This window comes from Triticum aestivum, chromosome 1B, assembly GCF_018294505.1.
Source record: "Triticum aestivum cultivar Chinese Spring chromosome 1B, IWGSC CS RefSeq v2.1, whole genome shotgun sequence".
Lineage (NCBI taxonomy): Eukaryota > Viridiplantae > Streptophyta > Magnoliopsida > Poales > Poaceae > Triticum > Triticum aestivum.
Genome location: NC_057795.1, coordinates 139,486,359 through 139,499,516, shown reverse-complemented (window position 1 = coordinate 139,499,516; position 13,158 = coordinate 139,486,359). Strand labels below are relative to the sequence as shown.

General features: G+C 48.3%; 1 protein-coding gene across 2 annotated transcripts; it reads left to right on the top strand.

The window, feature by feature from the left end:
* The first annotated feature begins 273 nt into the window (after positions 1 to 273).
* Positions 274 to 4,448, top strand: LOC123112186 (putative cysteine-rich receptor-like protein kinase 20). 2 transcript variants are annotated; one of them, XM_044533118.1, is made up of 8 exons: positions 274 to 821; positions 1,188 to 1,257; positions 1,763 to 1,840; positions 2,423 to 2,604; positions 2,727 to 2,928; positions 3,146 to 3,383; positions 3,482 to 3,635; positions 3,868 to 4,448. In XM_044533118.1, exons 1-8 carry the CDS (start codon positions 375 to 377, stop codon positions 4,213 to 4,215), a joined length of 1,719 nt encoding a protein of 572 aa, XP_044389053.1. In that variant the 5' UTR covers positions 274 to 374; the 3' UTR covers positions 4,216 to 4,448. The 2 variants fall into 2 exon arrangements, with proteins under 2 accessions (XP_044389053.1, XP_044389052.1); XM_044533117.1 differs by lacking the exon at positions 1,188 to 1,257 and having other exon boundaries at positions 371 to 821; positions 1,740 to 1,840; positions 3,868 to 4,445.
* The last annotated feature ends 8,710 nt before the right edge of the window (positions 4,449 to 13,158 follow it).

The following is a 13,158-nucleotide window of genomic DNA, read 5'->3' as shown; positions in this document are numbered from 1 at the left end:
AACAATGTTCCTTCATCTTTGAAGGACGGGAAACTAATCAAGAGGCACATAGCCTTGCTAAGCACGCTTTTGGTCTGGATTCGGGACGCCATGTGTGGCTTATAAACCCCTCGGATTTGAATTGTATCCCTATGAATATTAATCAATAAAGCAAGTGTCTTTAGACTAAAAAAACCTTCATGGTTGGCCATTTGTGTCTTTATAAAAATAAAAACAAGAAATGTGGCATTAGAATGCAACAAAACTCCACACATATACCACGCTTAGTGAAAGTCGCCGGCGACACAAAGACACGCCGATAGATACGTGCCAATGGCGGCAACGAGTCCCGGAGAGGGAGAGGCCGCAGAGGGCAGGAGCGGGGAGCAGCGAGCATGGCGAGCCCATGGGACAGCCCTTCGAGCAGCCTGTGGGGCACGCTGGGGCAGGCCTCCAACGTGGCGCAGCTGGTCGGCGTGGACGCGCTGGGGCTGGTCTCCATGGTCGTGCAGGCCGCCCTGGCGGCGCGCCGCCAGCGGGACGCCTGCGTGCGGTTCGCGCAGCACGTGGAGCTCGTCGGCGGCCTGCTCAGGGAGCTGGAGCTCGCGGAGCTGATGCGGCGTGAGGCCACGAGGCGGCCGCTGGAGCAGCTCCGCGGCGCGCTGCGGCGGTGCTATGCGCTCGCCACGGCGTGCCAGGACTGCGGCTACCTCCGCCGCCTGCTGCTGGGCGCACGGATGGCCGACGAGCTCCGCGCCGCGCAGCACGAGATCGACATGTTCATCCGCCTCATCCCGCTCATCTCCCTCGTCGACGATTCGACAAACAGTCGTCGTGCCAAGGTAGGCGTGTTCCGGCTTGTCGCCGGTTAGTAGTAGCAATTTTCTTGGCGCTTATGTGGAAGTTCGTATCAAAATTGAAGCCCATGGTAGTAGGAGTATGTGATTGGGGACAAACACTGATTATGGAGTTATTTTATTTGTAAAATTCGTCGAACTGATCTGTTCAAGTGATCCTCGGCATGATATGAATTTATAATTATGTCCGAATGGGAGTGTAACTACAAATTTGGTACTTCCAGTACACAATTCGATGTCAATTTAGCAATTCTGATTTTGTTTATAGGGCGCCTCAATCACAGAACCTCTGCTGGTTGATTTTAAATTGGTAATATTTGTCACTTAATCATCCTGATCCTTGTCTAGCAGGCTGAGGAGGGGGTGCTCAGTGTTGTCACAGACAGTTCAAGTAGTCACATCAGATCAGTTAATTTTCGTTGTGTATTTTATCATCGTTTTTTGAAATTTAAATCCAAAGTTTTGTGGCGTCTTTGACCAAACAATAACGTGGGAGGTTAACCACTTGTTATCTGACAAATTGACAACTGCAAACCAGATGACTGTTGACCATATTAGGTTGACTAGTGCCACCGCTTGGTTTAGATTGTAGAATAAAATCTGGTTCAGAGCTACATGCTATAAACCTACACCATATATGTAGATTAAATGTCTGAAATGTAAGTTGTGCATCAGATCAATGACTTTGTTTGACTTTAAATACTATCAGCTGTTTGACTTCAAATATACTATGTTTCGACAAATTTCTAGTTTATTTGTCATTAAGCATCCTTCTTATATCCCTTTCTAGGATTTTTTTTCCTTCTTATATTGAATCCCTGTGAAGTCAAGTTATGTAGCCGTGCCATAATTTAATTCAATAAGTTATACAGACTCAAATGTATGAAATTTGCCACCTCTTAGGAGTGTGTTGAAACCATCTCCAGCAAGAGCTTTGGAATTCTCCGAAATACGGGTTCAAGGAGCTACTGAACTCTGCATTGTTGGAGAAAAACCATCTGTGGGTAAGTAGTTATTATGAATTTCCTAATGCGCTTAAGCATGAACTTATGTATGGAATTAGTAGAGTGAAGTTTCATGCCAATATTATTTGTTTTCAAGGATTTTGAATTGCTTTGTTATGTTTGTGTGCTGCTGCAATACCCTGCTGCTCATCTTTTTGGATATATTGCAACAGAGATTAAAAAAAAGTCCATATGAATAATTTAATATAAAAAGTTATACACGTGCATACTTGTTCATGACAAACATCGTGTCACCACTCACCACATCAAATTTTACCGTGTCACATGTCATGGTGAGAGCACTAGCTAGTGGAAACAAACATTCATCACATATTTTCCTCTGTTATTAACCAAATGAAATATATGACGTTGAATGGTAACAACATCATCAATATCTTGCATGACTTCGTCTATTATAATCTCCATTTGTTTTCATATGATGGGAAGTCCCTAATTAGGATGAGTTGATGATCGCTAGAAAAAGCAAACTGAGGCATGCTCTCAATTATTGTGTATTCTCTTAGCCATGTAAAGGTTTTTTGCAATCCCATCAGTGACATGGATAGATTATCCATGAATCAGGAAAAGTTGACCTGCAAGAACAGAAAATCTTCAATATTGAAGAACTCGCTGAGCTTTGTATCCGTATAGAAGAAACTTGTGTGGGATTTGCAAAGTTCAACTTCTTTCAGATCGTGGATGCTACAGACAATTTCTCAGAGAGGAGAATACTTGGGTTTGGTGGATTCGGTACAGTTTATAAGGTAAATATGTGCCAATATCCAAACTAACTAACAAAGTGAATACCTGTCCTCCTTGTCTTCCCAATAAATAACTGATTTCTGTTGATAGAATGTTATTTGAACTCCCTAAGTAACCATTGCAGGGTCAGTTGCCCAACGGACTTATGATTGCCATCAAAAGACTTGATCAGCATGCAACGATATTTGATTTCGACAGTGAATTGCAGCTTGCAAAGCTTCAGCATACCAATCTGATTAGGTTGCTGGGGTGGTGCATTCATGGGGAAGAAAGGATTCTTGTCTATGAGTTCATGCAAAATAGTTCCTTGGACCATTACATATCTGGTACATTTTCCGTATCATCAGAGATATTTTTCAAGCACACCTCCTTTAATTCCTAGTAAATGTGCATGAATTCAAAACATCTACAGTTAAATGGAAGGCTACAACAGATCTAGTTTTCACATGATTCTTTGTTGCTCGAATCATAAAAACTATTCTAGTTTGGTTTAGAGAAATTCGTCAACAGTTGATAAAGTTGCAATTTGATTATCTTTTGCAGACAGAACAAAAGGGCAATTGCTAGACTGGTCTAAGCGATTCAAGATAATTACAGGGTTAACAGAGGGCCTTGTTTACCTGCATAAAGGTTCCATGTCCTGCCTTGTCCATAGAGACTTGAAACCACATAATATCCTCTTGGATTATAACATGAGCCCAAAGATTACTGATTTTGGGTCAGCTAGGACACTGAGTTCAGATGTAGCAGAAGGGCACACGAGTAGGCTCGTGGGAACCAGGTATCAGCTGCCTACAATATTAATAATCACATATTCCCATCATTTGTTTTCAGATGTCCTAATCTCACAGTCTTCACATCTTTTGTTTCACTTTTCAGTGGTTACAAAGCTGCAGAGTATGCATCTCGAGGAGTTTACTCGACGAAGACAGACGTGTTCAGCTTTGGCGTTTTGGTTCTGGTGATTATTAGTGGCCGAAAGAATACCATACTCGACAAGCAAGAGGATACTGTTGGTGATCTTGTACGAGATGTGAGTGAAAGTACATTTCAAGCAACATCTTTCCGTTCTCAATATTAGAAAATAGACTTACTTTAATTTTCAACTAAAGTGGTGAGTTTTAACCTATACCATTGCTTGACAACAGAAGTTGTGAACTTCTCAAATAGGGTGTGTAAAAGCAAGACTATTTTTTTATACCTGGCACACACTGCATGTCAGTTACATTGCATTTATTTAAAGTCAAATGTATTATATATTTCAGGCCTGGCATATGTGGATGGACCAAAGGTTGCATGAGCTTGTGGATCTGTTGTTAGGGGACGGATATGAAGTCGCTGAGATAACGAAATGCGCTCAGGTGGCACTGCTTTGTGCTCAGGAAGATCCAGCAGAGCGGTCCACCATGACAGATGTTGCGGCAATGCTGAACTCTGAAAGCACAAGCTTACCAATGGTGCCTAAGCAGCCCGCTGCGCTGATCCATGGGTGTGCCGACAGAGGCACGACGCCGACATACATGGGCCAATCAAGCAGGACAATAGAAGTAACCATAACGAGTTCAGCTCCAATGTCGACCAGAGTTCGAATCATTCTAGACCCGGAGGTTTGATATGATGGAGAACATTCAGTAGCATATATTAAAAAAAATGTGAGCGAGGATTATGGGCTTTTTACGGCTCAGGTAGCGTACATATTCGAGATATCAAAGATCAGTTTTGTGGAGTGAAAATAAACATGTGTGTGTGGTTGGTACCAGCTACCAGACTGATTTTCCATGGGCTACATTGTAATTGAAACGTATGATGTTTCATGTTTTTTTGCTGCTACTCTAGCCAGTTCTTAGTGAAGTTTAGCATGTTTGGGAACAGTTATTCGCATGTCCTTTTATACGGACATGAGAACAATTGTTTGCAAACCAAAACTGATACTTAGCCGGCACATTCAACTTGAGAAATGAGAAATCATCAAACTTCAACTTGACAAGCAGCTACCACAGAGCTTAGAGTTAAGATAAGGATCTGTAGCTGCACACACTACGAACACATCAGGATCTCGAAATAAGTGTTGTTCAAGATAAAGTTCTGAACTCTGAACTACAGTATTACAGTGGACACATCAGGATCTCAAAATAAGCGCTGTTCAAGATTTTTTTTTTTTTTAAATCTGAATGCACCATGCTGGTTAAGATGTTTAACTCTGAACTGAAGGCCTGAAAATTAACAAAGCATAATAAGGAAAACAATGCTACAAGCAGGCATTCTTCTGATTTTGGCACACCGCCAAGTGAACCCAATGCTACAAGCAGGCATTTTAGATTTCTTATATACTCTTTTTAGAAAAAGGAGATTTCTTATATACTGGCAGGAGGGATTTATGATTGTGCTTTCTGAGGAATTAGTTATGCCTGCGCCGACTCGGGTTCAGACATTCGTGCCAAAATTGATTCTGCCATCATGTTTAATCTTGCTCTTCTGGGCTTTAGCCTTTATGCAAGCAGAACTCATTTGTGCTTTCTCTGAGGCGTTGGAAAGGTGGCAGGCAATTTGAATCCGAGTCTCTTGCCGCCAGTTTTAGCTATGCATGCCTGGGCCGACTCGGATTCAAAAACCAAAGTCTCGACTTCGACTCGGATTCAAATTGCTTGCCGCCACTTCTTTCTCTCCCGCGTTCTTATTTTCTTGCTCGCCTCGTTTCCCCAACTCCCGATCCATCTGACCTCGCCCACCGATCAGCCTCCCTCGATCCATCTTCCTCTCTCTCCCAACGCCGGGTCGTTGCTCCTCGATCAACTCCGCGGCCGCGACCATGGCCGGCACCACGGTGCTCCCGCCGTCTCTGCTCCCGCGCCGTAGTGCCGCCGCCGCCACCAACCTGCACTCCTGCTCCTCCCGCGTGCGCGTGAACCCCGCCTTGATGGCCAACCCCGCGGCTGCCAAGAGGCCAAAGCGTCCCGGATCCGTGCGCGGCGAGCAACCGCCGCCGGCGAAGCGCGTACGCGGTGCCTGCTCCGGGGGCGAGCTCCATGTCGCCGTCCCCGCCAACATCAAGAACGGCAGCAAGCTTCCGTCTCCCAGCAGCGGCAAGGATCCGCTCCACTCCTCCGCAATCAAGAACCAGGTCGCCGAATCTCCGGAGAGCGCGACGCAACCGAAGCCGCAGATGAGCATGCGCGAACTGATCGAGAAAGCTCGCCTCACCATGGCTCGCCTCGACAAGGCTCGATCGGCCTCCAAAGAAGAGGCCAGTCGTCAGCAGGAGATCGAGCGCAGCAGAGCAGAGGCCAGGCGAAAGGTGGAGCAGATGGCGGACACCGTGCAGTTCAACGACCCCTGGATCCATTACTCCGACGTGACCAAGTCCCCCGAGGAGCTGCTCCAAGCAAGACAGCACGCATGGCGTTATCAAGCTCGCCTCCTCGAGATGGCTCGTCGACGGGACTTTGCGCAAGCGATGCAAATCCACGGATGAGCGCTTGGGTGATCGAAGCAGAGGAAGAAATTGCATCAGAGGAAGCAGAGGAACCAATTCCTTTCTTGAGTCCGTGTGGGTGAACCTTCGAGTTAAGCTAGTCCTTCCTAAACCATTCACATGTGAGTTTCATTTAATCTTTGCATCTCTAGATTCTGCACTTAATCACCAAGATTTCTAGTGTTCTTTCAATCCCTTTCAGTCATTAGTAATTTTACAAGAGTGTCAGCAGAGTCTCCATCTAGCTAGGCAGCAAAAACCTTGTTAAGATGTGTACGGCATAGTTATACTACATCCACACCTGGTCCTAAGTAAGGGTTTAAGTAAATAAAGGGCATTTTCAATAAATCAAAGTAAAGCAGATGAGCCTAAAAAGGAAGCTCATGTACTGCAATTCCGGCACGAGACAGAGCGTAAAACGCACTCGCCGCAAAATCAAAAACGCCCGTTTGCTACCCGGCTTGTAGCAGGAAAAAAAGAGTAGAATTGAACTTGTCGATACACACAGTAATCATGTGAGCTGCCTAGCGTCTGGAGACTATGCTGACTCTCCTGTAAAATTAATCTTGGCTGACTTGGATTCTTAGGCATTGGCGTCGTGGTGAGTTAAAGTTGCAGTTTCTGACGAGTAGCATTGGTTGGTGAACTCTTGTGTGTATGTGTGAGTGAAGCTTTGAGCTAAGAAAGTCCTTGATGTACCGACTATCAAGTCATACTGTAATCAATTTTGGATATGAATGAGAGAATTGTCGGTCTGAATTTTGCAGAGCATTTGAGTAATCTTTTCGTATCTATTTATTCTTGTATGCTTCTGTGGCTTCTTAAAGCATTCTGCTGCTCTAGTCGGAAAAGTGTGTACTGAGGCACAGATCCAATGGATTCATCTCTGATTTCACAATACTTCGTTTGAGTGGTGATGCACATGTTTGAAAAAGAGTAACTAGTCAAGAATGTGAAAAAGGTGGCATCATATTGCAGCCATCTGTCAAACTCTACACCATCCTTGAAGAAGGTCTCTCGTTCAGTCGCTTGGTGTTCCTTTGGCTCTACAACATTGCCTGTCACTGCTGCTTCACCTAGCATGAAGAAGGTGACTCCAGTTTCAACTCTGCGTGCTAAGGGGAATGCGGGATCTCAGCTGCAAAATCCCGAAGCAAAACCGTATTGTTGTTGCTTCACCAAACAAGCAACCAATTCCTTTCTTGAGTCCGTGTGGGTGAACCTTCAAGTCAGCAGTTTTTCAGTAGCTGAGAAAATCAGAGGAGGCAAAGGATAAGATACAAGTTGCAAATGTGCAGGAGAATTTCACTGGCATGTTTTCTAGTAATGCGAGTGAGATTCTTAATTTGACCATGAATTAGTGTGAATTACGATCACAATTGATGATTTATGCAAGGGATTCGGTTTATGTAAAACTATTGGATCACAATTATGATCAGTCTGATGTATGCAAGCATCTGCCACTAGATCTCTTTCTATGTTTTCATCTGATGTGTGCATCTGATGTATGTACAGCTCGTGTACTTCCTATCTGAATTTTGCAACTGCTGCAATTTTCGTTCAGTACAGTTGCTGTATATGCCAGACCAGTTTCATGTGCACACTGCAGAGAAAATCAATACTTGACGGCAATGGTGTTTACTTCATTGATTATCATATTCATTTACATTGATCCACTGAGTTAAGGGAATTACAATGCATCATCTGAATTCAAAATCAACTCAACTACAATGAGAAACGTTGGCAACATCCAGAGGTATTGCAATTCTTCCTCCTCTGTAAAGGCCAGTAGTTTGTTTGTATCTTGTGTTCTAATAAAGGGGCTTGTGTGTAAGAGCCAGACCTCTTTTTAGCATAGCTTGCAACGTCGAGATGATGTAGACACAAAACAGTCATGTTTCTGGTTGTCTGACTTGTCGACGCTCTGAACTTCAGGGTTAATAGCACTTGTCATCATCAGTTAGACGAACTACCAGTTAAAAACATATTATGATCAACTTGAAGGGTCAAAACTTGGCCAGCGACACCATCCATCTCTGCCTCCATTTGGCCATCACTAGTCATTTATCTCCAATTCTCAAGGCAAAACTTCCAGCAAGACATTCAGAATACTAGCGACCGTGGACGTATGGGACTAGTTTTTCTCGATGTTTTTTTAAACGAGCGTTGTTCTCCATGTCACTATACAAACAAGTCATTCTTCATTTCAGTTTTTTTTTCTTTTATTTGTTTTCTTTGCATCATCGTAAGTGATTTGATCCGAAAACAATGCTCGCAGCCATGAACTATGTAGCACTATTGATCCTGTTTTCTACTGCATCCAGAATAGTGATCTCCGAATCTCACCTGGACCAATCAAGTTTGTGAGATCATAGATGGCAAACCAAAACTTGATAACCATCAAACTCAACTAGACAGGCAGCAATCACAAAAGATTGCATCAGTATTCATTGCGCTCCTGGTGGAAGATTATGTGTGTACCATCCCCAATAGCAATCAGAAGCCATTATCCTGAAATCGCAATCTGTCATGTTACTATGTTAGAGTCCCTTTCCTCGAAGATTGACAGGGTCATAGGCATTTCACATTTTTTCTGAAAATAAGCTCATGGGATTCTGGTAAATAACTAATCCTACCACCAAAAGTCTTCAGGGCACTCCAAAGTCCGGATACATCCGAGTCACTCATAAATAAATCCTTATTTGTACATTGCATTAATCACAGTACTGAGTGTAAAAATATTGAACATCACTTATTCATCGCGCCTAATTTCTAGAACAGGTCGATCGCTTCGTCTGCACAATTATTTCTACAAGGCCTCCAAGAATTATGTTGTACTATATGGAAATGCTCACTGCTATTCCACTTTCGGTCATCTCATGGAACATTTTTCTTGCAGCAACAGTTCTCCCAGCACGGAAAACCCATCCAGTACGATGCCATATGTAACAGTTCGGGTGTAATTCTCTTACGCCAGATTTCTTTGAACAGAGTCGAACCATTATTGATCTTTCCATTTTACAGTAGCAATCAGGAAGTGTACTGTAAGTAACAACTTTATGCTCCAACTGATTCCATGGTATTGGCATCAAGTAATCTGAGAGTTTATCCACCTTGCCGGCTAAGCAACATCCATTGACCAGAGAGTTAAATAAAAGGACACCAGGTCTCTCACCTATGTGTATAACCAAGTGTAAGATATCGTGTGCATCCATAACCCTTCCTTCGATGCATAGACTCTGTATTACTGAACTGAAGAACACTATATCAGGACTAGGAATACCTTTGTTTATCATTTCAGAAACCAACTCCTTAGCTTTAACCAAATCATCATTTATACAAAACCCCCTAATTAGGGACTGATAAACAACTGTGTCTGGTTGTCCTCCCGTACAAATCATCTAAATAAATTTTTCCATAGCATCGACCAGCCTACCCATGCTACAAAGTGCAGCTATTACAGTTGCGTAGGTGAATACATCCGGAGTCATTCCTTGTTCCTGCATATCTAGTTTGTGGCCCATAGCAGTCATAGAATCATTAAAATTCTGCAGCTTGTTTGCTTCTTCCATGCTTGCAAAGGGAAGCAAACGAGTTGTAAGTAAAAACGTCTGGTATAAGACCCTGGCTTGTCATTTCTCTGAACATTTCAGCAGCGCCTTCACTGCCCTGATGTGGAATAATCCATGGATGATGCAATTATATGTCCCTTTATTCGGTCGAACGCCATTATCAATCATCTGCCGGAGGTACAACTCTGGGCAGCCACCTCCCTGTTTCGCCACCAACCACCGTGTGGAGCAGGTCGAGTGCCCCCTGGCTCCTTCTGTCCTCGCATAACCTCTTAAGAACTACTGTATGTTGCATGAGACGGCATTAGGCACACAGCCGAGGTCGGGCATCCTATGAAGCAGCACGTCGACGTCCTCGTCGGTCCGCTTGGCGTAGCAGAGGCACTTGAGGAAGTTGTTGGCGACGACCTGGTCTGTCTTGAGGCCCGTCCTGAGGAGACGGCCGAGGAAGGCGAGCCCAAGGTCCGGGCGACGCGCGCGGCAGCAGCAGTCCATGAGGATGCCGTAGGTGTACACTGCGGGACGCGCCACAAACGGGCCGGCTTCCGCTCGGCGCATGCGGTTGAAGAGGGCGACGGCGAGGGCGGGCCCATCTGTGACGCGGGACGTACGCGGAGGACGTGGAGCGGGCGAGCACGGGAAGGAGGCCGTTCAGGGAGCGGCTGGGGACCGGGGTGTCCCGCCGTAGCAATTCGCCGAACAGGCGATGTGCGTCTGGTCGGCTGAGCGTGCCGGCGGGGACGCGCTCTGTGGCCGCGGCGAAGGCGGCGCGGGGAGACCAGGTGCGCGAGGGCGGCGAGGTGGTGGAGGAGGAGAGACAGCAGCAGCAGCTGATGCGGACGCGGCGCGCGCACGCCGTGGTGGAGTAGAGGCGTGTCATCGGGAATGGCGTTTCAGCAACGTACGCCCGGAGCACACAAGCTCGAGGCCGGCATGGGGGAGGAGAAGATGCGGGGCGTCACTACGCCAGCGTGTGCGGGCTGGCGGGGAAGGCGGAGGCGAGGCATCACCAATTCACGATGGAGTGTGGTGTCAGCGAATGACCACATAGTTGGTGTCGGACACTGTCACCGCTCCTTCGTAGAGCAACTCCACCGCAGAGACCCAAGACGTCAAAAGAGATACTGTATACCGAAAAAGGGATTTCCCCGCTTTGTATACAAAGCAACCAACCGAACCATACAGGGATAGGTGCTGGGCGGAAGTAGCACAGTCACGTCCAAAAGAAAAGACAGAGAAAGAACAAAGAAACAAATGCCGACAACGGCGGATCAACAAAAACGAAGAAGCCTCGCGACCACTGCGCCCACCAGGATCTTCCACTAGGCTCCAAGACTCCGGAGCGCCGGCACCTATCAACACCTCCAAGAAGGATCGCAACGATGACGACCCTGTTGCCAAGGGTTTCCCCCGGTACACAACGAGGCGAGAGGAAGGGTAGCACCCGACGCCTTCCCGGAAGGTCAGGTGGCGCCCACAGGCGTCACCGCGCCGGTGTCGGACACGCTGACAGGGGTTTCCCACGATCCCAACCCGCACCTCGGGAGCTCCGGATCCAGCCACCAGACCAACCACTACCCTGCGCCAACGCGGACATGAGGCCCCGACGCCGTCTCACCACGGCACCGCGGAGTGAGGACAGCGTGGCGAAGAATCAGAGCCGGGACTAAGGCATTAGCATCGTCGGCACGCGGGAGGGCCCCACCTCCACCGTCCGCGATGGTAGCCGTCCGGACGCAATAGCAGGAGCACACCAGGCCCATGGTCGCACAAGCCCGGCCGAGCCCTCGTGGGCCCGTAAAGCTCCCGCCTTCGCGCTGCTGCCGGCACGCCGTCGACGCCGATGCCCCACATCCGAGCTGCTCCTCCTCCTCACCGCGCCGCAGACAACGAGGCCACGCCGGGGAGCCGGCCCGCTAGGACCCAGATGGGGCCCGCCGGGTCCAGATCTGGGTCGGGGTCGCGACGAGGCCACCCAGCACCACCACGTCGCCCCGCCGCCAAGGAGCGGCGCCGACACCACGCCTGCCGCCGGCCGCCGCCGCAGGGCAGCCGGACCGCAGCCACACCGAGCAGCACCGCTGCCGCCTCCCTTCCCCGGGAAGGGAGCACGCGCGCGCAGGAAAGGGAAGGCCCACCGCCGCCAGAGCCACCCGGGACAGCGGCGGGGGCGATCGCCGGCGGCGGCGAGAGGAAAAGAGGGAGGAGGGGGCCCGCAGAAGAGGGGCACGAGCTCCGCCCCGGCCACCTCCCGGGGAGGCGGCGCGAGGTGGGTCCGGACGGGAGAGAGGGAAGGGAGGAAGGGGGCGGAGGTGGGGCGCGGGGCCGGCGGCGGCGGAAGGGCCGGCGGCGGCAGGAGGTGGGGAGGGGGAACCCTAGTCGCCTAGTCGCGGGAGCTCACGGGCCGTTCGGATGTGGACTCTTCTGTTTCCTCTTATTTAGCGCTCTCGTTGGTAAGATCTAAGAAATGACAGGATACAAGAGAGAAGGGTTTTCCTCTTGTTATGGTCGAGGGTTTATGGTCGAGGGTTTTCCTCCTGTAGCGAGAAACCTAGCCGCCGCCATAGGAGAGCCGCTCCTTCCTGCGCCGGCGACCATTTGATCGTCGGTGGTGAGGAGGGGTCGCTGGATCCCGCACATGTCAATCGTTTATAGCTTTAGGTTTTAGGGCCCAAGAAGCTACGTCTTGGCTTCGACGGCGGCGACGACGATGCTGAATAAAGAAGCTCCGGATTATTCTCCGGCGAGGCGATCGTCTCTATGGTCCGTGAAGGATCTAGGAACCAGTCTATTCAAGCAGGGATGTCATGGCAGCGGCGACATCCTTATGGTGGACATGTGTCCTCGAGCTCCACCGTTGCTACGGCATCTGCTCCAATGTCGGCGTGGAGCTTGAGAGGTAGTCGAGGAGCGGATGCAGATTGTGGTCTGCATCGACGACACCTGGAAGATGGAACGTGTGTTGGGCTCGTGGTTCGTGGATGGCAGGTATGATTTTCCTCCTCCGATGTCTTAGTCATGTGGGGTGCCGGATCTGGAGTTCGATGGCATGTCCGGGGTGTTGCCACGGTCTGATTCGTTCACCGACAATGGTTTCGTCTTTGGTGAGCCACCTTGGAGGTATGCAAAGCTGCATATCAGTGATGGAGCCGCGTTGAGCTCGGGTGAGAAGGTGATCCGTCATTGTTTCTTTTGGTGGCTGCTATGGTGGTGCCGGAGGCAGGTAACGGGTGTTGGTGTCAAGTTCAGAGACGTTCTGCTATCTTTTCAGTTTTGTCATGTCGGTCTTTATGTGACTTGTACTTTAATCTTTATGATATGAATGAGACACATATTACCATGCAAAAAAGACCCAAAATGTCCCGTCTGCGTCCGTTTGGGTCAGCGCGGTCAAAAGTGGAGGCCCACGCGCCGACCCAAACCCAAAATGCGCCCGCTTCGTGTCCGCGCCGACGCATTTGCAGCCCAAATGCGTTAGCGCGAACGCGAAGCGGATGGCTCGCACGCCTTCT

Bases quoted from the DNA above. Each gene is read 5' to 3' on its own strand.
- LOC123112186 (XM_044533118.1), top strand. From the start codon at position 375: ATGGCGAGCCCATGGGACAGCCCTTCGAGCAGCCTGTGGGGCACGCTG. The intron at 2,605-2,726 runs GTAAATATGTGC...TAACCATTGCAG, and splicing joins GATTCGGTACAGTTTATAAG to GGTCAGTTGCCCAACGGACT. The intron at 2,929-3,145 runs GTACATTTTCCG...TATCTTTTGCAG, and splicing joins CTTGGACCATTACATATCTG to ACAGAACAAAAGGGCAATTG.